Source organism: Myotis myotis, unplaced genomic scaffold (assembly GCF_014108235.1).
Source record: "Myotis myotis isolate mMyoMyo1 unplaced genomic scaffold, mMyoMyo1.p scaffold_m19_p_7, whole genome shotgun sequence".
Taxonomy (NCBI): Eukaryota; Metazoa; Chordata; class Mammalia; order Chiroptera; family Vespertilionidae; genus Myotis; species Myotis myotis.
This window is the reverse complement of record NW_023416379.1, coordinates 84,835,780-84,860,100: the sequence shown is the minus strand read 5'-3', so window position 1 is coordinate 84,860,100 and position 24,321 is coordinate 84,835,780. Positions and strand designations below refer to the sequence as shown.

The window sequence follows — 24,321 nt, the reverse complement described above, 5'->3', positions numbered from 1 at the left end:
CACATGCAGGGAAGGAAGCCTCCTGCCGTGGGCCTAGGGGTGGCTTTGGCCCCTGGCAGGGGGGGCTCCACGACAGAGGAAGGATGGCTGCCTGGGTCCCGTCAGAGCCGAAAGGCAACACCCACTACATTCAACAAGTCACTCTGCTCCTGTTCAGGGCCACCCAGGCCTCTTCACACCCACTGTACAGCCCCGCCCTCTGACACGGGGACAGGACCCTGTGACCGGGGGAAGGGTCTGCCTGGTCAGAAGTGACGGATCCCACTGTACGTTTACAAACCGGCATTGGGTTGCACCCTCATCGCCAAGAGCCTGATGCTCCTGGGGGAGCTCTGGGGCTGCTCCGGGCAGACACTGACATGGGTTGTAACTGCTTCTGTGCCACTGACCTCACCACCACATTCCAGAAAGCTCAAGAAGGAGACACATGTGAAAATGTTTATTCCTCACAGGACACTGTTCCCCAGCCACGGGGCCCCAAGCTCCCCGCCAGCAAGGGCGCGGTTATCGGAACTGCTCCTTCAGGAGCCCCACGACCGCGGCGGCTGGGCTCTGCTCACACAAAGTTCTGAGCAATGGCCAGCACCTTGGAAAACTCGCCTTCCTTCCGGCGCAGGCTGGTGGGGATGGGTGTCTTAATGCGGGTCCCCACCGGGTTCCCGTTGTCCTCAATGAGGACCACGTTATTGGAGTCGAACCTGGGGGTCATCCGAGGACCAGGCATGCGGTGCCCCACAATGAGCGCCTTCTTCTTCTGTCCCTTGATGGCCAGCAGTATCCGGTCGCCCACCTTGCCCACCCCATTCTTGGTGTAGACGTGGATGCAGCGAGGCGGGCGATGGTACGGGGTGTTCCCCAGGGCACTGTTGTCCACCACACGCACCCGAGTCATCTTCTGAATTGCACCCAGGGTCCCAGTGGTGCTGGTGGGAAAGAGAAAAGTCTGAGGTCGGCACCTCCCCCGGTCCAGTGCGGAGGCCGGGATGGGAGAGAGCGCACGTTAGCAACAACACGCTGAACAGAACACCACCCAAGCTCTGACGGGGAGGCAGGTGCTGCCGAGGGCTCCTCTGTACCCGCGACAGTTTCGGCACAGACAGGAGCTCCCGCTGCCGGGTCAAGAACTTCACTCGGATGGTTTTAAAGAGAACCCACTTCTCTGTTACAACAAACTTCATGGCAGCCTTCACTGAAAGCCTTTGATTTCCAAAAGGACTCTGAGTATTAAGGAATACCTCATAGGCCAGGCCTCACCCACCGCCTAGCCTGCCAAACCTGCTCCCCCAGACTATACCGATTCCCAAATTTTCTCATCTATATGTTGCTGGGAACCAGAGAGATGAGTGAGTAGGTTTGCTAAGGGAGTCTGTTGACACCACAAAGCAGAGACAGGAAATACGTCAAGGGAACAGTCTTCTGTTTTAATGCAGTTTCCCCCACTCGAAATAAATTTGTTGTTTATTATTATTATTTTACTAGAGGCCCGATGCACGAAGATTCGTGCAAGAATGGGCCTTCCTTCCCCTGGCTGCCAGCACCGCCTTCGCTCTGGCCGGAGCCATCTTTCTGCCTTCACTGTGGCCTGGAGCCGCCTTTCCGCCTTCCCACGCTGCCCAGAGGCCGAGAGCGGCTGGGGCTGTGCGGAATGCCTGCGTCCCGCCCCACCCCCCAGCCACTCAGCACCTGCTATGCAAATTAACCCACCATCTTTGTTGGGTTAATTTGCATACTCACTCCTGACTGGCTGTTGGGTGTCGCGAAGGTGCGGTCAATTTGCATCTTTCTCTTTTATTAGTGTAGATTTTTAGAAATTTGTTTTTTAAACAGGTAACTATTGAAGGCAGACAAGCTATCATTAAGTAACCTGATGACAGTGGGTTTCCATTTTCCTGATGCTGGCCCCTTACGTGCTGGCGTTCCCCAAGTAGCCCCAGGTCCTCTCCCCTCCCCCCACATGCCTATTCTGGGCAATTCTATCTATGCCCATTGCTTCCAACTAGTAACTTCCACCTCCAGCCCCACTTGTCTTCTGTGCTCTACTCCTGTGTTTCTGCTCTAAACTCACTACACATCCTACAGCTACTGCACAGGAGGCCCCACACGGACCCTGTCGCCTCCCCTGGCGCTCCTCCTCCTGCGGCTGCGTTTCCCATCGAGGTAATGGCTTCTCCAGAAGCTCCAGCGCCCAAGCCATACACCTCTCTCTCCATCACCCTCCCTGCGGCCACGTCCCATTGTTACTGCCTCCTCAGCAGCTCTGTCCCTTCCCTGCACCCCATCAACACTTCCTAGGTTCAGCAGCTCACTCTCTCACACCAAGATGAAGACACTGTGTCCTAACTGGCTCCTAGTGCACCTCACTATGCCAACCAGCAGCGCTTTTTAGAATATAAACTGAGGCCACCCCCCTGCTTAGGAGTGTTCAATGGCTTCCCACTCTCTACTTGTCAACAACCTGGCCTCGTTGTACCTGCCCTCGAAGGTACCACCTCCTACCACCTACACGCCCGCCCTGTGCCCCAGTGGCCGGGAAGCTCTGGAGCTCGCCAAGCACACGCCCCTCGCAGCCCTCCCCGAGGCCTGCCCAGGGCCTGCTCCCTCCTCCCTTCTGGGAAGGCCGCCTCCACTCTCCTTTCCTCCTCCTCCTCCTCCTCCATCAGCAGCTCTGGTCTCGGGCCTTCCAAGCACCACACAAACCCCTATTATTACACTGGTCACATTTCCTTCCAGTTATTTGTTTCCAAGTCTGCTCCCATGGCCAACTGTGAGAACTCTTCCCGGGCAGGAAGCAATTCTCATTCATCTCTCTATTACCAACCCCAGACACGGTGCTCAGTAAGTGCTTGTGAAATGAGTGCACGGATGGGGCCAAAAGGCATGTTTGCCAACAGGAATGCAGCTGTGCTCTCCCCCTGGGTTAGCGTCTAAAAGGAGGGCAGGCTGTCACACTTCTGTCATGCTTGAGATTTTGGTAGTAAGTAACTTTTAAAAAATGATTCCAGTTTTAAAATAGGAGGTTTCAATGCATTTGGGGGGGGGCGGGGGGGGGACGGTAGGGTTAAGAGATGTCAGATTCACTGAAGTCTGGCAAGGACTGAACAGTTCCATCTTCCATCACATGCCTTTCCCTATCCCGCCTCTCACAGCACCGTCACCTCAGTACCTATGCCCCTCACCTGACCTCACCAGGCCCCAGCCCAGTCTGATTCCTTCAGTTTCCTGACCCACGGCCCACTTCCCTGAGTTTCCGCTCCCGTTCTAGTCACCATCATACCCAGCCCTGATGGGAGGGAGGCTTAGCAAAGATGCAGCTTGAAGAACTTCCTGGGGAAAGTTACCTGAAACAGCGCTGGCTGAGGGCTCTGCTGATGTGGGTGAAAGGGCCCCTCAGCCCAGGAAAGAAAGCCATGGGATCCCAAGAGGGCAGATCCTGCAGAAAAAGGAAAGGGGGGAAATGTTATTTTTAAGTCAGTGGCCTTACGCAGAGCCAGTTTTCTTTGTTGTTGTTTTTTAATGAAAGACTGTTGGGGACTTGTGTGGGAGATGGCACTTCCAGCACAAGATCATTAGCCACTAAATATAAATCTTAGTGGTTAAAAGATACGCAGGTGATTAGCTGGAACTCCAGCTGCAATTCTGCTGATTCATATTCTAACTGGGGTCAGAGAGCCGGAATGACCCAGAGCAGTTCTCGCCATAAGGACTGCAACAGCACAGGCAGTGCCTTCATCACCACACCACTCCCACCGGCCGGAGGGAAGCATCGATCCCTGCTACACACCCAGCTGGCGACCGCGTTCCAGGTCCCCACAGAGGAAACCTGCACAATATTGATACTCATGGCCGCCTGAAGCCAGAACTTCTACTCCCGGAGAGAAAGCAGATTATCTGAGCCACTGCCCAGGTTGTCTGTCACATCACCTTTCCCCCAAATGTCATGTAAACGCCAGAACATTTGGACACCTCAAGGCTCGCAAAGTGGAGCCAGACGATGCCTTTGACAAGTCACTGACCAAAGTTTCCATTTGGGTCAGTCTCCCAAACAACATTATAACGCAGAAAAACGACCTGCCCCACCCTGCAGCTCACGTGGGGTACGGGAGAGCAAACCCCGACCCGACACTCATGGCTCCAGCTTGCACAGCCGCAGCCCAGTGGCTCCCTAGAACCTGGCACCCCCATTTCCTGCAACACCTGGGCGTCCGTGAGGGGCGTGTTTAAGAAAAACCGGCGGCCAGCTAGTATTTCCAACTGCAAAACACGCCCGTTCTTCCCTCCAAATGTCTGGCTGCAGAGGGCCTCCTTCGAGAGCCCTGCGGAGAGCGGCTCCCCGCTGAAGTGTTTACATCAGCCCTGCCCAAGTTCAAAGCACCTCAAGTGAGACTTCATTTCAGAAGGGTGTGGGGGGCGGGGCACCCACATTTACCTCCACAGGAATATCTAACACTTTAGAAACGCTTTTTAACTGCAAGTTAGCCTCAGATCTCAGGCCTACTCTGCAGTGTTTTCCCTATGACAACCCAGTAAGCACTGGCCAAAATGGAAGGATGGCCACAAGATTAAATGCAGAGGGAGTCGGCTAACTTGCAGAACTACTAACATCCAATGCACAGCACTGAGGACCACTGGATGAGGCAGGCTTTACCTGGAGAGCGCGGCAACCCTGCAGAAGGAACCGGAGCGCCCGTGTCCCCATCTGCAACACATCCTCAGAGGTGGTCACGGCGTGAGCCGTTCAGAGCACAGGGCGCGGTGTCTGGCACTCGGTACCTATTAGCTGTCCTCATCGTCATCGTCATCATCATCTAGTCACATCTCATTCCACAGATTAGGAAACTGAGACACAGAGAGATGAAGTGACTTACGTAAAGCCCCACAACTAGCCCAGGGCCGAACCAGAACCAGAAGTGGGCCCAGCTTCCATCCAAGCTTCCCTTTACCACACCCTACAGCCTCACTCTACCGTACACAACTCACGTCACACAAGGAAGCTCAGGGTCAGAAGCAGCTGTAAGGGTAATCTGGTCTTTTTCTGTTCCCTTTATGAACATTTATTGAGTACTTATTGAGTATTATGTACCAGGCACTAGACTAAACGCTTTACAGTATCATCCCATTGAAGCCTCACACAACCCTATGAAATGGGCGCTGTCACTGGCCCCAGGCTGTGCATGAGGAAACGAGGCCCAGAGACGTGAGGTAACGTGGCCCAGGCCACACAGCCTGGAGTGACAGAGCTGTAACTTAAACCCAAATCGCCGGCCTCCTGAGCCCCTGCTCTTGGCCAACAGCGTTAACATGGTAACTTTAACTTAAAAATTAATATTTTTTTCCAACTGTTAAATCATCCTTGTTCCACGCACATCTTACTCATACCCAACTCGACGTTTGCTGAATCAACTGAAATATAGATGAACATCGGGTTAAAATTATTCATTTTAACCCAATTTAAGTTTCTGAGACAATCTGTGATATGGGTGGCAAGAGCTCCATATTGGAGCAATAACTGACTATTGGCTTTGAAAGAACCTGCTCTGAAAAGCAGTCCTGGTCCAGGCGGCAGTTACCGCCCATCTCGGCCTCGCTCCTGAGAGAGGCGGCTCCTCAGCTCCTCCACGGAGCCCTGAAGATTAGCCCAGCACCACCCACAACCCACACGTCCTCTCCTGAGGAGGCACCTGCCTCTTCACACCACTCTGCTTCCTCAGTCACACTCATGTTAGTCCGAGAACTGCAGAAGTGCCTGGGGCTTCCCAGAACTTTCCTGACTTGAGTGTAACAAGCCCCACCTTCAAGGTGCCCAAACTCTCCAGGGCAGTGTGTGCACAAACACACCCAGGCCTCACAGTGCCTTGCTCACAAGCCCCACAGCCGATGCCCATCTCTGCCCGGCTAAGTCTGACCCAACTCCAAGCGCGAAAGTTCCTCCATGAAGCCTCATGCAAAACTGCAGCATCAGATGTGCCCTCCTGAGCGCTGAGGACATCTGGGCAGCCCGTGCCAAGATCTCTCATTGCTCCAACTTTCAGGATCCAAACTCAAACAGTGAATAAATTTAGGTACTTTTTAAAAATGTTTTTATTGCTTTCAGAGAGAGAAAGGGATAGGGAGGGAGGGAGGGAGGGAGGGAGGAAGAGAACATCAATGATGAGAGAGAATCATCAATCAGCTGCCTCCTGCACACCCCCCATGGGGATCGAACCCACAACCCCGGCATGTGCCCCGACCGGGAATTGAACCGTGACCTCCTGGTTCATGGGTTGATGCTCAACCACTGAGCCACATCGGCCGGGCAAATTTAGGTACTTTTTAAAAAATAAAGCTGATATCCCTTGTGGGGTTTTTTGTTGTTGTTCTTTTCTTAAGGCTAATAACCCTTAACATTCTAGTTCTTGCCACTATCTCAAACTCCGAAACCACAGAAATCTTGATAATGTGGAGTCTGAACTCACTGCAGGAATTCAGGAACCGCACAGACTCAGATCATGAGGAATAATTGTGCTGTCCTCAGACACAAGAGTACACATTCCCGTCTCCAAGCAGCTCTTACAGTTTCACAAGGAAGGGCCTGATTCAAGGACTTTGCACTACTCCTGGTGACCTAATGATGATCTTCAGGCCCAAAGGGCCTAAGACATCAAATGGACAACAGTAAGCCTTCCTACGAACTTGAAAGCACAAAAGAACCAAATGTACTCACTTTGTGTGTGTGTGTGTGTGTGTGTGTGTGTGTGTGTGTGTGTATCCTTTATTCCTTTAAAAAAAAAAAGTCTATGGCCTCCTCTACTCCCACTCTAGCAAAAGACCTCAGCAGGTCCTCCTGGAGAAGTGCAATAAACACTGGTTGAAGGAAATAAATAAAGTAGCCAAAGAGAGACATCCCTACTCACGGCTCCAGACACACTGTAGAGCAGCGGCCAGCAACCGGTGGTCCACGGACCACTGGTAATCCGTGAGGTCCAAAAGGTTGGCGGCCGCTATCTGTCTGTCGGGAACCAGGACATCACACGCAAACATGCTTTAGGAGAACCACAGTGCCGTGGTGGCAGGATTAGCCCATGCTGTTTACAGGCCCCCGGAATCATCTCCCAGGCCCGGTGCCCACACTGCCCACGGTAGAAAAACACCTCATCCCACCACTAAATGACCGGTTTGAATCAAGGAAGGATAATGGAGGCAGCAATTTACTTCAAAGTAACTTTGATTGGCCTTGATGTTATTTCCTAACATAAATCCATCCTGTAGACACAGGCCCTGATTCACTTCAAATGTAGTCTATATATAATGCTTTATTTCCGCACGGAGTCTTATGTGCGCACGGAAAATAGCCCCAATGAAACTTCCACCTCTACAACACTCTCACTCAGGGAGGCCAGGTGTTCACACGACTCCAGGGCCAGAGGCGGCTTCTCATGCCACTTTCTGGTCAGCACTGAGTACTGCCCTTCAGGTCTGAACTATGAATCACAACCTCTCCAAAAGGGGCAAGGGGAAAGGAGGAGGAAGGGAGGGGAAAGTAAAGGGAGGGGAGGGCGAAGGAAGAAAGGGAGGGAGGGAGGGAGGAAAAGGAGAAAGGGAGAGAAGGAAGGACAGAGAGAGGGAGGGAGGGGAAGGAGAGAAGAAAGAAAAGAAGCCCTAGCTGGTTTGGCTCAGTGGATAGTGCATTGGCCCGGGGACTGGAAGATCCCAGGTTCGATTCGCGTCAGGGGCACATGTCCGGGCTGCAGGCTCGATCCCCAGTAAGGGGCGTGCAAGAGGCAGCTGATCAATGATTCTCTCTCATCACTGATGTTTCTAACTCTCTCTCCCTCTTCCTTCCTCTCTGAAATCAATAAAAATATATTTTAAAAAAGAAAAGGAAGGAAGGAAAGAAGGAAGGAAGGAAGGAAGGAAGGAAGGAAGGAAGGAAATGATAAATTACTTACAAGAATAAATTACTTACAACCCAAGAACCATGCCCATTTCCACCTGATTTAACATTAAGGTCTGCCTTCTTTTTATTTTTTTATTTTAAATAATTTTTATTTCTTGAAGTATTACAAAGAGTATTACATATGTCTCCTTTTTTCCCCCCCTTGTCATCCCCCCAGTCCCCACCCCCCAGTGTCTTGTGTCCACCGGTTATTCCTATATGCATGCATATAAGTTCTTCAGTTGATCTCTTAACCCCCACCCCCCCCAAACCTTCCCCAGGCTTCCCACTGTAGTTTGACAGTCTGTTCAATGCTGCTCTGCCTCTGCATCTACCCCTGTTAATCAGTCTATACTGGTCCCCATTATCTGTCCCAACCTCACTGGAGCCGTCTCGGCCTCACCGGGGCTATTTTAACCTCACCGGGGCCGTCCCGTCCTCACCGGGGTCCTCTCGGCATCACTGGGGCTGTCTCAACCTCCCCGGGACCATCCCGACCTCACCGGGGCCGTCTCAACCTCCCCGGGGCCATTCCGACTTCACCGGGGCCGTCCCAGACTCACCAGGGCCGTCCCGAAGGTCTGCCTTCTTAACATTAAGTGGTGGAAGCCAGGGAGGACTGTACACTTCAGGTACACATAGGTGAGTTTTTCACTTGGCATCACCTTATAGGTCCCATGGGAAGGGCGCTCAGTGAGGGCAGGGCAGGGCCGTGCCTGCCTGCCTGCCTGCCTGCCCTGTACAGTGCTGCACCCTCAGGACCCAGAACAGCGCCTGGCACACAAATGCAGCTCAGTGAGTATCTGTCAAATGAATAAAATTAATCTGCAATTGCAATTCATCCCCCAGCTCCAGAAGGCTCTGAGTAGGGGGACTGGTGGTCTTGCTTGTGCCTGTCTCCCAGTGACTTGGGGGGGCCTCCTACCCACTGAAAGCTCATTTTTAACTAATTTTAATAAACAGAGACTGACTGAAAAACAATGGGTGCTTTGTGGAAAACTGGAAAGCACCATTACTTGAGGATCAGGGAAATGTACTTCGTATCACAGCCCTATGTATAACTATGCATTGTTTCCACATGAACGATTTCTGTCTTTAGGTCAGGCATGTTACATACATGTCAAAGGCCTTTCCACAGGAATGGGCTCTACAGAAAAGAGACTAAATGAATAAAAGTTCCACAATCATAAAGGAGTGCTTACAGGAGATTCTGTTACTAAGTAACAGGACAAAAAGAAACACTAAGAAATCAAATGCAGCCCTAGCCGGTTTGGCTCTGTGGATAGAGCGTCAGCCTGAGGACTGAAGGGTCCCAGGTTCGATTCCAGTCAAGGGCACATGCCCGGGTTGTGGGCTCTATCCCCAGTGTGAGGCGTGCAGGGGGCAGCCGATCCATGGTTCTCTCTCATCATGGATGTTTCTAGCTCCCTCTCCTTTCCTCTCGCTCTAAAATCAATATATATATATATTTAAAAAACAAAGAAAGAAATCAAACGCAGCATGCACCCACAACAAGGAGAAACTCCACCAGCCTGCAGATGTAAGTGTCCTCTTAGCTAAAGCAGGAAAACGCAGAGGCTTGGCAGCTTCGAGGAAGCAAGGAAAGGAAATTCCGGGACCCTGCCATCTCCTGCAGGTTTCACCCCAGTCATTCTGGACCAACAAGTACTCTTATTTGTTGCTTAAAAACTCATTCCTGTTTTGTTGTCCAACGGCCCTCTTTCAGGAATCCTCTTTAACCTCACACAAGTATAGCATGTTACAATTCTCAAAGTACTTTCACGCAGATTACCTTCTTGGATGATTTCATTCCTGAGCACCCAATGGAAACACAAAGACAAATAACAAAGGGCAACCATCTGCAAGGGGCTGAATCAGCTAAGGATTTTGAATGGTTCTGGGGGCTCAGTAAGGCAAGTACCATTTTGCAGACTAGAAATGAAGTCTGAAACGCTGAGTGCCTTGTTGACCTGTTCAAGATTAGAAGGCCGTGTCTATCACCCCCTGCACAATACCTGCACAGCTAAGATGCTGCTACCACCACTAATAAAACTCACAGAAGAAAACACGCCCCACAAAGGACAAGGGCTCATTCTTCTCCATCGAGGCTGCCAGGTAATCTTTAAAAACTCGGGAATTAAAAAGCTGTCTTTTCAATAACTATCTGTACTACACCCAGCACAGCCTAGGAAAAGAGCTGAGCTGACCCGACTCCCCTGCCAACCTGAGTCTTCACAGTGTCTTCGTCAGCATGAGCTGTGCGTGCCAGGGCTGCCACTGAAGACCCCATTCCTCAATCTGATTCACCAAAGAAAAATGTTCCCAGAACTCTTGTCCTGCATTTATTTATTCGCCTCTCCCCGCCTAGTCACAAAAGTATTTAAAAATACTTTAAAAATATACCTGACAACTCTCAATCATTCAAACGCCCTCTAGATCCCAACTTCACAGGTATCCAAACATCTATAGTCCAAAAATAAGTTTGTAATAATCAGTATGGGCAAACTCAGAGCAAGTGCACAAAGTTCAGTTCTACTCAACCGTGTACGCATTTCCTTCCTATTACCACCTCTCGTGGGCCAGCGGCAAGAAGCTAGGTTTATGGCGCTGTCAGATGGGGCAATGGGCAAAGGAGGAAAAGCCTAGAGGAGTCCCTGGACTCAAACAGGAAATGCTGCTGATAGAAACGTATCGCCTCCACCCTGTCCTCCCCTCCTCTGCTAAGTCTGTGACCTTGGGAACCACTGCTCCAGGCCTCAATGACTCCCTGCCAAGCAAGGGTAACTGGGAAGAACAGAGGCACGAAGTGGCTGTGCTTTAGGTTCATTCATGTAAGTGGTCCTTTTAAAGGGGGGAGTCCCTTTCTACACTGAGCAGGTAGGGACCAGGGACCAAGTCTGCAGGATAAGCAGTTTGTTTCCCAAATCCTCACTCCCTGTTCTCAGGGCGGCACTATTCGTGTCTCTTTAAGATCACTCCGTCCTAAAAGTTTGTGTGTGGTTTTCTTTTTTTTTTTTTTTTTTTAATGTTTTTATTTATTTCAGAGAGAGGAAGGGAGAGGGAGAGAGAGAAACGTCAGTGATGAGACAGAATCATTGATCGGCTGCCTCCTGCATGCCCCCTACTAGGGATCGAGCCAGCAACCTAAGCATATGCCCCGACTGGGAATCGAACCGTAACTTCCTGGTTCATGGGTCGACACTCAGCCACTGAGGCACACTGGCCTGGCCTCAAAGTGTTTTTCAAGTTAAAGTCACCATGGAAAAGTACTCCCTCTCTTTTCTAGGGACATAGGTGATTTTTTTTTTTTTTTGAAGGTTTGGACAGGGAGACTTTCCAACTCTGAGCTGTTTCACTCGTGAATACCAAGCAACCTAGTACCTTTCTTAATAAGAGAGCATATTACTGAACCAGAGCAACATTTCTGGGATGTGGATCACAGTTCTTTCTTACATGCTGGCTGTGATTGTAAAATCGCACCAGAGTGAGCTACAACCCAGAACAAGCCATCGGCCTTTAAAAAGACGGCGAAATCATTACGGGTTTTTGAGACCCTCCTAAGCTCTCACACAACCATAAAAGCAATAGGAAGAACCACCTAATGTGGGTCCAGGTGTCATCATCCCCAAGACAGAAGTGGGGCAAGACAGGCTGTAAGAACTCCTGCATCATCTAAGATTCTAGTTGCTGAGGAGAGCCTGCCCATGAGAGTATCTCCTGAAAAATGGACTCCAGGAGAGATTTCTACCCTTCGTATTCAGGAGCAATAATAAAACATTCTGGCCACTGTTCCTTCCAGGGTTCCACAATGCCCTTAATACTCTTCTCACCTGTCTGTTAACACAGGGAGACCCTAGTTAGGCACTGGCAGGAGCAGATCAGGAACCCACCACAGGTTCAGACTGATAACTGCATTCTTAAAAATAATAATACATAACAAATGACCCATGAACCAGGAAGTGATCCTCAGAGGTCCAAACACCAGGTACGGATGGCCTCCGTGTCCACTTCCCAGATATCCGTCACAAGTGCTACTTGGCCATGGATCACGGCAGCTTTACGGCCATAGAGTCAACAGATGTAAAAAGTTTCATAGGAAATACACATCCAAGAAGCTCTGATGGTAAAATGGACAATTCCATCCAAAAAACAAACAAACAAACAACAAAAACTAGAGTAGCTGCCTTTTCATCTAAACGGCTTGCTCCTACTCTAACAAAATCCTGTTCTCCAATCGCACGCGTTTCCAATGAGTGAAGAGGGACTGACCGCCTTTCTTCTTGGGCAGTCAACTTCTGAAGGAGACCCACTCTGTTCTTTACTGTATATTCCTGGTGTGCTAACTGCATCCTCCAGGACAGGTTTAAATTAATGAAAACTCAGGTTAAAGAAGGCAAGAGGGCAAGCAGGTAACCAATATGTTTCTGGCTTTTCTGTTAGGCACAGAAACATTTTCTAACATCTCTTAATGCACTAACACGTGTGTGTACCTGAAACAAGTGTCAAGAAACGATATTTACCCTTACAAGGACAACGCACTCCGATATCTTCTATTTCTTTTTCTTTAATGATGGTTGTGATCCACTAAACTGATTTCCAACTCATCAGTGCGACTCTGACTGGGAGCTCAGTTTGAATTGCACTAGATCAAAACTGATCACCTCATTCCACAAGCTACTAACGAACGCTTCAAAAAGCCCCCAGAGACACACCCGGCAGGTGGGCAGTGCCCTTCCCAGGTCCGGCAGCCCAGGGTTAAGCATCTCCCAACCTCCCAGCTTTTCCCAATATCCCAGTAACCCCAAATGACTCTGCCATAGGCCCTTCTGTTAACCTCTTTATAAATGCAGCCCATTCCATCTCTTAGGCTGGCGAAGTTCATGTGCTGCCCTCTGTGAAAAGCAATGCTTGCCTTTCTGTCTCCACACCAAGCCCCTTCAAGACTGAAGGGAAGAAAACCTTCCAGGAAGGAACCCACAATTAAGTGAACCAGTTGGTGCTCTGTGCCTGTTTGTGTGGGTGACACGCTCCTGTGCCTGTGTCCGCACACCCGCGCGCGCGCACACACACATCTCTCGCTCAGCTCTCCATCCAGCCTTAATCCCTGGCAGACGCCGCCTCCGATGAAATGAGAAACCAGGGAACCCCCGGGAGCCGCGGAGGCACTCCTCGCATGACAGCGAAAGCAGTGGACTCACTCTCCACACCACAAAGCGCCTGACCGACAAGTCACCAAGTTATCTCCAGATCCAAGCTGGGAAGGGGAGCGGGGGCGAGAGAAGCAGACAGACTCGGAGGGACGCGCCGCGCCGGAGGGACCGGCCGAGGACATCTCGCCAAGGCCTGACCGCAGCCCGCCCCTGCCCGGGCCGCCGGCCCCAAACTCCTGGGAAGCAGGTGAGCGCCGCCCGTGCGCGGGGCGCGGGGCGCAGAAGCCACGGGAGCCCCGCGCCGCCCGTGGGGGTGGGAGGGAGGAGGGTCCGGGCCCGAGGCCTCCCCTCCCCTCCCACAGCCCCTGTGCCCCAATGCGCCTACCCTCAGCCCTCTCCGGCCTCCGCTCACCCACCCGGGAAGTGCGCCTCCCCCACTGCCGGCAGGGAAAGCGGAGGAAGTAAAGAGTTCGGAGCAGGACGCCCCCACCCCCGCCTCCCCTCCGTACCGCTCTCGCCGCCCCGGAATATCCCGCCGCGGGCCCCTCCGGCCAAGCGCCGCCTCCCCCCGCGCCCCACGCGGCCGCTCCCTGCGCCTGCGCCCGGCTCGGCTGGGCGGGCCCCGCTCCGAGTGCGCGCGCGCCCTGCGTGTGCTGGCGTGGGGGTGGGCCCTGCGTGGCCCCGCCCCGTCCCCCTCCTCCGCCCCCCTCCCGGGACACTGCCGCGGCCGCCGCAGGAGCCGGGAGCTCGAGCCGCCCAGCGACTCCCCCTCCCCCTCCCCCAGCCCCGCCCCGCCCCAACCAGGGGCTCCGAGCCGGAGCCGAGTCTGCGCCTGGGGGTGAGTACGCGACCCTTCCCCAGCCCCCCTCTCTCCTCTTTGACGATCCCGCCACCACCCAAGGAAAAACCCCAGACTCAGCTGCGCGTCCCCTCCCTTCCACCTCCGGCTGGACCCAGAGGTGCCCGGGCCCGCGGGACCTACTGGTGCCGCGCGCTGCCCCTAACCCCACACCATCTTGAGCCAGATGCGAGCCCTCCGACCCCTGCCGGGGCTCCAGATGTGCACCGCCTTCTGTCCCCACCCCTCCGGAGACCCGGAGGGGTGGGACCCCCACCACCCTAGAACCACTCTTCTCCCTGCTGCCCGGTCCAGGTGCGCCTCCCCTCAGCGGCCCTCCGGGGTTCCAGCTGCGCCCAGTCCACCCGCCGCCGCTGTGGGGAACCCGCCGCCCCCGCCCCCGAGTTTTGGATTCCAGGGTCTCCAAGTCCGACGGCCTCGGTTTCTTTTATATTTTCTCGTGCTCCCGGGTCCAAGTACCCCCGAGGCCGATCCCAGGGCAGGGGTTCCAGCTCGGGGAAGCGCAGGTTTCGCGGGTGCTGGCACGAGGCCGGCTGCTGCCCCCAGCCTGTCTGGGGACTGGTCGGCAGGCTGGGGAGGCGGCGAGCCCCGGGAGCGTGCGTCCTCTCCCTGCGCCCCACACAGTGCAGTTCATTCATGAGCCGCCCGGGCCTGCGGTGGAGAAAGGAGGCAGCGCGGAACCGGGAGTGGGGCAAAGGCCCAGCTGGGAGGAGGCGCGCTTTGTCCCTCCTGGCCTTCTTGACCACCGTGGGAGGACAGTCTCACAGCTTTGGCGCCTTGTGTCCCAGAAGAGTAGGACGCTTGGGAAGTGGAGAGGAGAGGTCAGAGGGGCCGACTGCCCTTGGTCCGACTGCTCTGTGCTGCCACCTGCCTGGGTCCCCTGGGCAGAGGTCTGGCCGCTGAGCACTACCTTCCCCAGGGGAGAAAGGAGGGGGCCTGGGGTTCTCGGCTCCATACCACTCTCCAGCCTCACTCTGGGTCTGCAACAGCCTAGGAAGATGAGTCTGAGCCTAACCTCTCCGAGGAGGGCCCCTGGCCCTGCCTCCCAGGCACTTGTGAGCAGGGGAGTGGGAGTGTCTGCCAGGCTTCCAGTGGGGGTGTGCTGGCAGCATGGCCGTCCTCCAGGGCACCAGAGGGTCCAAGCCCTGACATGCCCCAGGTGGCACATGCAGAGGCCTGCTGTTGGCTCATCCGACTCAGTCTCGGCCCATAGGTGGGTGGGTGGGGATGTTGCAAGGCACAAGGCAGGTGGAGGGTCGCTAAGAACCCCCTTTTAGACATCCCGCAAGTTCCCTCCGATTATAACAGTCTTGGAGACTTCAGTTCAAATTCCGGCTCTGCCACTCTTGAGCTGTGTGACCTTGACAAGTTACCTCACCTGTCTGAACTTCAGTTTCAGTTAAAAAGTGTGTTTGCTATCACTTCCTTTCAAGATTTATCATGGGGATCAAAGTAGATAACACAGGTAGAGTCTGGCACCCTGCCTGGTAGTTGATCAATAATGGGTTCTCTTCTCTGAACTTCTGACCCATTCTAGCATAGCATCACCCTCCTGTACTCCCACCTCCTGCTACCCAGGGAGTGGGTACGATTGAAGAGTTGGGGAACATTCCCTGCCTCTCAGTGGCAGAGTCCCGAATGTGGTATAAGCCCGAAGGTGGAAACAAGAAGCCCATCCTGACTGAGGGGCTCTATCATATTAAATTATATGTTTGTTTTTTTTATTTTGAACAGTTTTTTTCCCCACACTTTATTAATAATAGAAGGTAATTTTTTTAGAACCAATTATGTACCTTGACCTGTATTAAGAGCTTTACGTAAGTCATTTTGTTTAATCCTCAAAACAATCACACGACTGCATTATTGCCCCATTTTACGCATGAAGGAACTGAGGCCCAGGATGGTAATTTGCCCAGGTCAAGCCCGATCTGTCTCATCCTCGAGCCTGTGCTTTTACCCACCAGGCTTCCTACACCTGCCCCAGAACCTAAAATCACAAACCCAAGGCCTGAGTGTGTGTGTGGGGAACGGGGGGAGGGTAGCGGGGGGGGGGGGGGGTCAGGGGGGGGGCGCGTTGGGAGCTACAAGAAAGAGGGAAGGCAAACAGGTAGAAAATAGGGTGTGGCATTTTCCAGAGTGATAGCTGGCAGCCCCCAGCTCCCTGGTAGAAGTGGCTCCTCTGTTGGCCCAGGCAGCAAAGTGCAGTGGTTAAGAACATAGACTTCAGCTGGGTTGCCTCAGTCCATTTCGGGATCTGCCACAGACTGGCTGTGTGACATTGGGCAAGTTATGTACCCTCTCGGTACCTCACTGTCCTCCCAGAGTTGTGATGTGGAGTGAATGAGCTAATATTTGTAAAGTGCTTAGAACAGTGCCTGGCACAGAATAAGAGTTAAAGAAGTATTTGATAAATGCATTCTTTTCCTGCTCATTTGTGGATACATTTTTGCCTATCCCTCTGAAGTTGGTAGGAACAGAGAGAGGCTATCAATTCTGTTACAGATTAGAAGACTGAGGCCCAGGTCACATAGTAACAGAGTAGCCTTCGTCTTCATCTCCTCCCATTAGATCACACTATCTTCCTAGGATTTCAAGCCCTAAATTAAATCTTCCCAAGTAACTCTGTAAGAACAGACTTGTAACTTATAACTCACCCACCCCTGCCATGCACACTCTTCTTAATGGTAAAACAACAGCCTTCAGTTAGCCATAAATAAAATCTTCCATCACTCTCTACACACTTCCAGCTAAAAGCCTGCATCAGATGAGAGACATTCCGGGATACAGCTGGCTCTGGCAACCCCATGGAGTGGAGGAACTCTCCTACTCCCCTACTACCTACCCCCGCCCCCCCCCCAAAAAAAAATTCTGCCTCATTCTCTTCCCTCTCTGCTGCTCTCAGTGAGGAAACAGCTGCCCTGGGTGAAACAGCCCAGCAAACCCACCCCCACAATTAAGAGTGTGGAGTAACCCTGTCAGCAAACAGAGCCACCAGCCCTGGCTCCATCCTACCTGTCCTGTGACCTCCTTTGAGGGGCTTCTCCTCCCTGGGTCCCTGAAAATGGGGATAGTGCTCTGATCGTGCCTGCCCTGCTTTCCTCATGGATTGGTGGGAAGATCAGGCAATTGGCGGGGGGGTGGGGTGGGGGGGGGGGGCAGAGTGCTTTGTGACTGTAAAAAGGAAGTCCCGGGGGGGGGGGGGGGGCAGAGTGCTTTGTGACTGTAAAAAGGAAGTCCCCGGATGCACGTGGTGATTTCAGTTACTAAGCATCTACCTGGACCCTCCTCATGCACCCTACCTGGTTCCCTTAATATAGAAGCTCCCAGAATATTCCACATCTTTCAACTGGAGAAGATGCGTGTAGGGGGGTGCTCCAGGGTTTGTACCCATTACCTTCTGACCTGGTGGAGCCTTGGAGTTGAGGAGAGAAACAGACAAGGAGTGGGAATGGGCTACCTTAATTTCTGGAGTGCATTGGAGTTGGGGGTTCAGGGGGGACTAATGTACATGCCCCTCAACTGCCAGAGACCCAAGGGACCTATACCTACCTTTTACCTCCCCTGGTACCCCGGAGTTCTGGGCACCTCGTGTTTACACATCCAGGCTCCCAGACAACCCCACTTAGAGCCCAACACTCACTCCATCTCTGTGGGCTGCCATGCAGACACCTAGCTTCCCCACCCCCCCCCACCCCCCCCACACATAAATACATCAACATGCATTTACAAACCTAGGTGCACACCCATGGTGTTCCCGTGTTCTCTCGCCAGAGGACATTGAATGAGCATATACCGCGTTTCCGTGGTCTGCAGAGCCCTATGCTAGGCACACTGGAAGAGCGCCGTGGTGCCCTGAAGAGTGGTCTAGCTTTAGAAAGAAGTTGAACTAGGTTTGCATCCCAGGCCCATCGTTTTGTTAGTAGTGTGACTTCAGGAGTTTCTTAACCTTTTTGAGCCCTCATGTCTTCATCTTAAAATGCCAAAGTCATCTAATTCAGGATTGTCGAGGATTAAATGAAATCATATATGTATTCTTTTCTTTTTTTAAAATATATTTTATTGATTTTTCACAGGAAGGTAGAGGGATAGAGAGCCAGAAACATCAATGAGAGAGAAACATTGATCAGCTGCCTCCTGCACACCCCCCACTGGGGACGTGCCCGCAACCAAGGTACATGCCCTTGACCAGAATGGAACCCGGGACCCTTGAGTCTGCAGGCCGACGCTCTATCCACTGAGCCAAACCGGTTCTGGCCATATATGTATTCTTGAAACTGTGGGTACTCTTAAATGACACCTGCTACAATTACTAAATTAGTGAGGGGGAGGGACTGGGGGGGGGGGGGGTAAGGCAACTTAGGCTGGAAAGGAAGAGGAGGCGTATCACCCGGGGGCAGTTACTCCCTTAGCCTTCCTACCGGGCTTTCAGAGACTCCCGGGGACCAAGTGGAACACATAATTCTCCCTCCATCTAAGAGTTCGTGCCTCTTGCCCTGTGGTTTAAGTGTTGGGGGCGGGGGGGGGGGGGCGGGGGTTGTGTGCAGGAATTGGTGGGCAGGAAAAACTCTGAGTCACCCCATGGGGCTGTGGGGACACGACCCCGGCGTTGCAGTCACCAATTCTGGGTTTGTTGTTCTCTTTGTCTGCTTTCCTTTCTTCCCTGGAGACACCACCCCTCCCCACCCCCACAAAGCAGAGCGTCAGTGTTGTCAGCAGGAGGGGGCCCCAGGGGCCCTCCAGTGAAACGGGGTGGGGCAGTGATGCCACAGCCACACTTCTCCCTGGGCGCCTCCCCAGAGCCCTGCGTGGCCGTCCCCAGGCACTTCCAGAACCCAGGCATCTGGGCTGCCTGTCCCTTCTCTTCTCCCCACTCTCCCCCTGGACCGGCGGACCATCCAGGGCTGGGCAGCCCTGCAGTAGCAGGGAACCAGACTGGATGGCAGCACCCAGCAGCCAGGGCTTTGGGCAGGCTAAGAGGCCCCGCCCACTCGCCCTTCCTTGGCCAATGGAAAAGCTCGCTGGAGGCACGGCATTCCCAGCCTGCCCTGCTCCTGCCTCTGGAGCAGGGCACTCTGGAAGTTGTAGTCTCCACACCATTCAGGTGACTCCGGTGCAGAAATAATTGGAGGTGAGGCAGTCTAGTGGAGAAGGGTGTAGCAGCCGTGGGCAAACTACGGCCCGTTTGAAATGAATAAAACTAAAAAAAAAAAAAAAAAGACCGTACCCTTTTTTGTAATGATGTTTACTTTGAATTTATATTAGTTCACACAAACACTCCATCCATGCTTTTGTTCCGGCCCTCCGGTCCAGTTTAAGAACCCATTCGAGTCAAAAAGTTTGCCCACCCCTGGTAGCTGCTGCCTGGGCAGGGGAAAAGGAATGAGAGTAAGCGACAGTGACTGGGTTAGCAAGTAACACAGATCCAGAAGTCCTGCTTTTTAATCGACTTCCCACTCTGGCCCTACCCTCAGACCCCCTACTCTGGGGACAGAGGGGGCAGCTCTGAAGATGAATATCTTATTTTTGAAGTCAGTTCTATTGGGAAGGTGATTAACACTTGAAAATTCAAAGCAAATGAAAACGTGCCATTTTTCTAATAGGGGTAGAAAGAGAAGATCAAGGTGTGGTCGCTGGCTCCTGGCCCACCCTCCCTTGGCCTAGAGACCCCTCCTTTTAGCCTTGGATCCTCAGGCCTAGGACCTCTCCCCATCTTCTCTCAGGCTCAGCCGGGCCCCCTGCCTCACGCAGGGAAAGAAGGAGACAGAGGCACTGTGTTTGGAGAGTATTTGCAAGTGTGTGTGGAGGTGGTGGGTGGTAGGTATTAGAGGCCCGAAGACGACTTCTAGCTTAGAAAAACCAGTCTCCCCAGTCCAGATCTGGGCCAAGTTCCCCAGACCCGGGTGGCGTCACAGCCTGAGAGCCAGTGAAGGTAAACGTATGTGACTCAACCCTCCCCTTCCCAGGCCCTTATCTCTGGAGGCCAGAGCTTCCACCCACCCAGGGAGCCCAGTGGCCTGCCCTCGCTTCCCCCTCCCCTCACCCACCTTGCCAGAGCTCTGAGAGGGACCGGGGCCAATCCCCTGCTGACCACTCTGCCCTCTGCCCAGGAGGACCATGCGGCAGTAGCAGCCATGCTGCCCTTCCTGCTGGCCACACTGGGCAACACGGCCCTCAACAACAGCAACCCCAAGGACTACTGCTACAGCGCCCGCATCCGCAGCACCGTCCTGCAGGGCCTGCCCTTTGGGGGCGTCCCCACCGTGCTGGCTCTCGACTTCATGTGCTTCCTAGTGAGTGCTCGCATGCCACTCACACCCTTGGCACCCACACTCTGTACAGAGCTGGCTAATGCCTGAAGCTCTAACCACTCTCCCACCTGACCCTGACTCCCCAGGCTTAACTGCAGGAGGGATCCCCATCACACAGCCCAAGCCTAGCCTCTGACCATTCACCCAGGCCAGGGCCACCCCCTTCTAAGACAAGATGCTGGCCCCTCTGCCCCTGGTCTTCTGGCTAGTCCAGTGCATGAGTGGCCTCTCCACCTGCCAACCCCTCCTCTTCCCTCAGGCATTGCTGTTCTTGTTCTCCATCCTCCGGAAGGTAGCCTGGGACTATGGGCGGCTGGCCTTGGTGACAGATGCAGACAGGTAAAGCTTTGGGGCTCCTCCCCTCCCCCCCTACACATGCACACAGCTTGTCCCACACGCCTCTAGAAAAGGGCCAGCCCTCTGCCATCCTCCCTTGTTGGGGGGACAAAGAGGGGCCCGTCCCAGAGCAGGCAAGGGGGGCATGAGGGCCCCCAGTTGGGCCTTTGTCCCTTGCCATGTCCAGGGACCCTCCTCCCTCCCCCCGCCCCCCCTTAACTTTGTCTGTTCTCTGCCCCCAGGCTCCGGCAGCAGGAGAGGGACCGAGTGGAACAGGAATAGTATGTGGGGCACCAGCCCCCTCATCCACTAAACCAGCTTTCTCTTTCCTTCTCTCATGTTTCTCTCCTCTTCTGCCAAGTTGCTGGTTTCTCTTCGCAGTTGTCTCTTCTGCAGGCTCATTTTCGGATTAACGCAGGCGGTGTGCTTTGCAGAGCAGGGGGCTCCCCAACTTGTCGCTGCCTTACCCCCCATCTCTCCCCCTGGCTCTCTGCCTGGGAGAAGCCCTCCCGGTGCACCTAGCCTTCGTGGCCCTGGTTGGCTGGAGTGGAGGGGCCATCCTCCCCGAAATTCAAAGTACACTCACCCTGTGGGTGGCAGAGACAAGATTGGGTGTCACCTGTGGCTTCCCTAACAGCTGGTTCTTCATATTCCAGGGTTCTCTGTTCACTTCTGGAGGCCTGAGAGGGGAGCTGCCCAAGGAGCCCCCAGTCTGGCCCTTTGTGTCACGTCTCGGTCTCTTGTCTGTAGGACTGGTGTTGGAATTTCGGCAGCTGCTGGGGACAGGGAAGAGGGTGGATCAGGACCACCTGGGAGGCATCCCCCCCTCCCGCCCCCCTTATCCCCACCCTCTGGGGCTCTCCTACTCCATCCTTGCCTTCACCTCCCCATTGCCCTGTGCCCTGTCAGCTCCGGAACTGCAGGGCCGGTTCACACGCTCACTTCAACCTCCAGGGGGCGATAATGAAGACACCCTCCTCCCTTCCCCCTGCAGCCTGTGTCTGCTTCCCCAGACCCCACTGAAGGGAAGAGGTAGACTGACGGGAGGCAGGGAGAGGGTAGTCATTTCTTGCTGCTCAGCCACTGCGCTTTCTGTGCCTTGTCTAACGCCTGGAGCTCTGGAGGGGGAGCCCACCCGCTTCACCCCTGCTCGCCAGGTGCTCAGACTCACCAGGCTCTCTCATTTCTCGTCTCCTCACCCCAGTGTGGCCTCAGCTATGCACGGGGACAGTCATGACCGGTATGAGCGTCTCACGTCTGTCTCCAGCTCCGTCGACTTTGACCAAAGAGACAACGTGAGTGCCCTCCCCGGACTTCTTAGCCACCCCTGGTCCTCTGGGGCAGGGAAGCGCCGCAGCCTCTAGCTTCCAGTGACCAGTCAGACCTGTGGTGCTATGGGAGCCACAGGATAACCACCCAGACCAGAACTCCTGGCGCTGTCCTCCATGCCAGCCTCCACGCTGGCACCAGCCTAATTCGTGATTTCAGACTTGTTCCACTGTAGCGTTCAGTGCCTGCCTCTTGCTTAATCCTAAGGAACCCTTTTTCCTTAGACGTGGTCTTAGAAGCAATAATGAGCTTTCCATGCCTCTTACAAGACATACAGAACTCACTGTGCTGCTCAGAGGGGGCAGCAGGCAGGCAGCCCCTGACAGGCTGGGTGGGTGGGGCCAGTTGACGGGCTGGCGGATTGGAGCCGAGTGGCAGGGGCCCCTGAAGATACGGCTTGTCCTTGGGGATTCACAGCCGTCCCCAGACCCCCTTTCACATCAGACCCAACACCCTGGCGTTCCCTGCCTGGCCCTGGCGTTCTGCCAGGGTGAGGTCCTGGTCAGACCCTAATCTTCAGGCCCTAGGGTGGCCCTGGTCAGTCCCGCTTAGGCTGCGGCCCTTGGGCAGCAGCCGCTGAGATAGCTGTAGCAGAAGAAGCCTGTCCACTTCCTGAATTGGATGCCTGCTGGTAAGTGGCTAAGCGAAGGTGTCACCTGCCAGCCAGAGGCGCCCAGATGGTCCCCAGACTCGGTGACATTGGCAACAGGTAGCACAGTCCTGCATCTTGGCCAGAGGGTAGCTCTCTCCCCAGCCTGTGTGAAGCCTGGACCTTTCCCTGGCAGGAAGGTGGGGAAGGGTTCTCCCTGCCCAGCCCTCTCCCACATCCCCCCCGCTCTGAGTGTGGGCTCTGCCGGAAGGAGGGTCTGGGGACTTGTGGATGGGAGATGGGGCTCAGCGACCTCTGACGTGTGCCGGAAGACAAGTGACAGGATCCCAGGCAGTGTGGCCCAGCCCGCTGCTTGTGGCAGCCATGCTGCCAACTCTCCTTCTTAGCTACAGGTCTGGAGGTCCCTGCTGCTCTTCCTCGATCCCTGAATCCCACCCATCCCTACCCTGCTCCAGTCTGCCTCCCTGTGGGGTGTTTGCAGGGATCGTAGCTCTGGGCATGGTCCCTTTTGCCCTTGGTCCCATTCTTCCTTGAAGGCTGGCCCTTCCCTCTCTCCCTCCCTGGGGCGAGCCAGTTTCTTGGGGGTCGGGGGGAGGTTGTGGAAGCTGCGCCAGGGTGAGCGGGACTTGAGTGGGGGGGAGGTTTAGGGCGGTGGGGGCCGGGGCTGCCGCTGATGGCCCTCTGTCCCCCCAGGGTTTCTGTTCCTGGCTGACAGCCATCTTCAGGATAAAGTAAGTGAATGGTCTTCAGGCTGTAAAGAAAGAAACAGAAAAACTTCAGAACTTGTCATCTCCCCACAAAATCCAGAGGCCAGCAGCGTTGAGGGCCTTAGCGCTCCTAGCCAGCCCAGCACCCTCCTTCCTCCTCCAGGAGCCTGGCCCTGGGGCCCTGGCTTCCGCGGAGCCCTGAGCTAGCCTCACGACCACCCATGGTCTCCTGTGCCCCCTGCCTGGGAGGCCCACTCCGCCCACCGCTCTCCCTGCCCCTGTGGGTGGGAGCAGCAGGCAGGCTGGGAGCAGCCCGCCAGCAGCAGGCAGGAGCCAGTCTCCAGCAGAAGGCAGATCGCGAGTGCGGCAGGCAGGCAGTGAGCGCTGAGAGAGGCAGGAAGCCGCACAGGTCAGCACCGCCGCCACCCGCAGCCCCCAGGCCCTCCCCACGTGTGCCACGTACTGCGTGCACCAGCACCCATAAGGGGCCTGCTTCCCGAACCCCCATCCAGCCTCCGGCTGCTTCTTCCTGTCACCGGTTCTCCTTTTGCCTCAACCCCACTTTTCCCATCTTCCTCTGTTCCTTTCCCTTTCTCTCCATCCCGCATTTCTCTGTGCATTCTTTCTTCTTTTACTCCTCTCTCCTTCCCTCTTCCTTCCGAACTTCCTTCCTGTCCCCCAGTTATTCCTCACCTTCTCTCTGTTCTTCCTTTTCCTCCCCCCTCCCTTCATCCTTCTTTTCCCCTTTCCCTTCCCGCTCCTTCTCCCTCCCTTCCCAGCAAATAGGAGATTCAGACCCCATTTCAGCCCCACACTGCTGCCAGATTGGCAGGGGCTGGGGGTGGGGTGGGGTGGGGTGGGCAAGGGCAGGCAGGCCCCTCTCCCTCGTGGCCTGGTCCTCACCTGCCGCCTCTGTCCCCTGCACCTCAGGGATGATGAGATCCGGGACAAGTGCGGGGGCGACGCCGTGCACTACCTGTCCTTCCAGAGGCACATCATCGGGCTGCTGGTCGTCGTGGGCGTCCTCTCCGTGGGCATCGTGCTGCCTGTCAACTTCTCAGGGGACCTGCTGGGTCCGTGAGGGCCAGGATGGGTGGGGCGGAGAGGAGG

General features: G+C 54.5%; 2 protein-coding genes and 1 long non-coding RNA gene across 11 annotated transcripts in view; 1 reads left to right on the top strand and 2 right to left on the bottom strand.

The window, feature by feature from the left end:
* Nucleotides 1-424: 424 nt before the first annotated feature.
* Nucleotides 425-13,682, bottom strand: MRPL14 (mitochondrial ribosomal protein L14). Of its 3 annotated transcripts, none has more exons than XM_036316797.1 (3): nt 13,572-13,682; nt 3,339-3,430; nt 425-923 (listed from the first exon to the last, which is right to left on the bottom strand). In XM_036316797.1, exons 2-3 carry the CDS (start codon nt 3,407-3,409, stop codon nt 557-559), a joined length of 438 nt encoding a protein of 145 aa, XP_036172690.1. In that variant the 5' UTR covers nt 3,410-3,430; nt 13,572-13,682; the 3' UTR covers nt 425-556. The 3 variants fall into 3 exon arrangements, with proteins under 3 accessions (XP_036172690.1, XP_036172688.1, XP_036172689.1); XM_036316795.1 differs by lacking the exon at nt 13,572-13,682 and adding an exon at nt 8,476-8,593; XM_036316796.1 differs by lacking the exon at nt 13,572-13,682 and adding an exon at nt 4,646-4,808.
* TMEM63B (transmembrane protein 63B) overlaps nt 13,020-24,321 on the top strand; it is a 24,883-nt gene continuing 13,581 nt past the window's right edge. Inside the window, exons 1-7 of one of the 6 annotated variants that reach the window (XM_036316790.1) lie at nt 13,020-13,309; nt 20,029-20,211; nt 20,489-20,568; nt 20,808-20,846; nt 21,770-21,860; nt 23,198-23,235; nt 24,142-24,284. In XM_036316790.1, the coding sequence (XP_036172683.1) occupies nt 20,053-20,211; nt 20,489-20,568; nt 20,808-20,846; nt 21,770-21,860; nt 23,198-23,235; nt 24,142-24,284 (550 nt within the window). In that variant the 5' untranslated portion in view covers nt 13,020-13,309; nt 20,029-20,052. Of the gene's footprint in view, nt 13,310-13,778; nt 13,901-20,028; nt 20,212-20,488; nt 20,569-20,807; nt 20,847-21,769; nt 21,861-23,197; nt 23,236-23,260; nt 23,621-24,141; nt 24,285-24,321 lie in introns of those variants that run through there. The other 5 variants (XM_036316789.1, XM_036316791.1, XM_036316793.1 and 2 more) reach the window with 5 other exon arrangements.
* LOC118659974 lies at nt 20,206-24,243 on the bottom strand. 2 transcript variants are annotated; one of them, XR_004968771.1, is made up of 3 exons: nt 24,115-24,243; nt 21,737-23,255; nt 20,206-21,341 (listed from the first exon to the last, which is right to left on the bottom strand). It is a non-coding gene; the product is annotated as an uncharacterized LOC118659974 (long non-coding RNA). The 2 variants fall into 2 exon arrangements; XR_004968770.1 differs by having other exon boundaries at nt 20,206-21,338.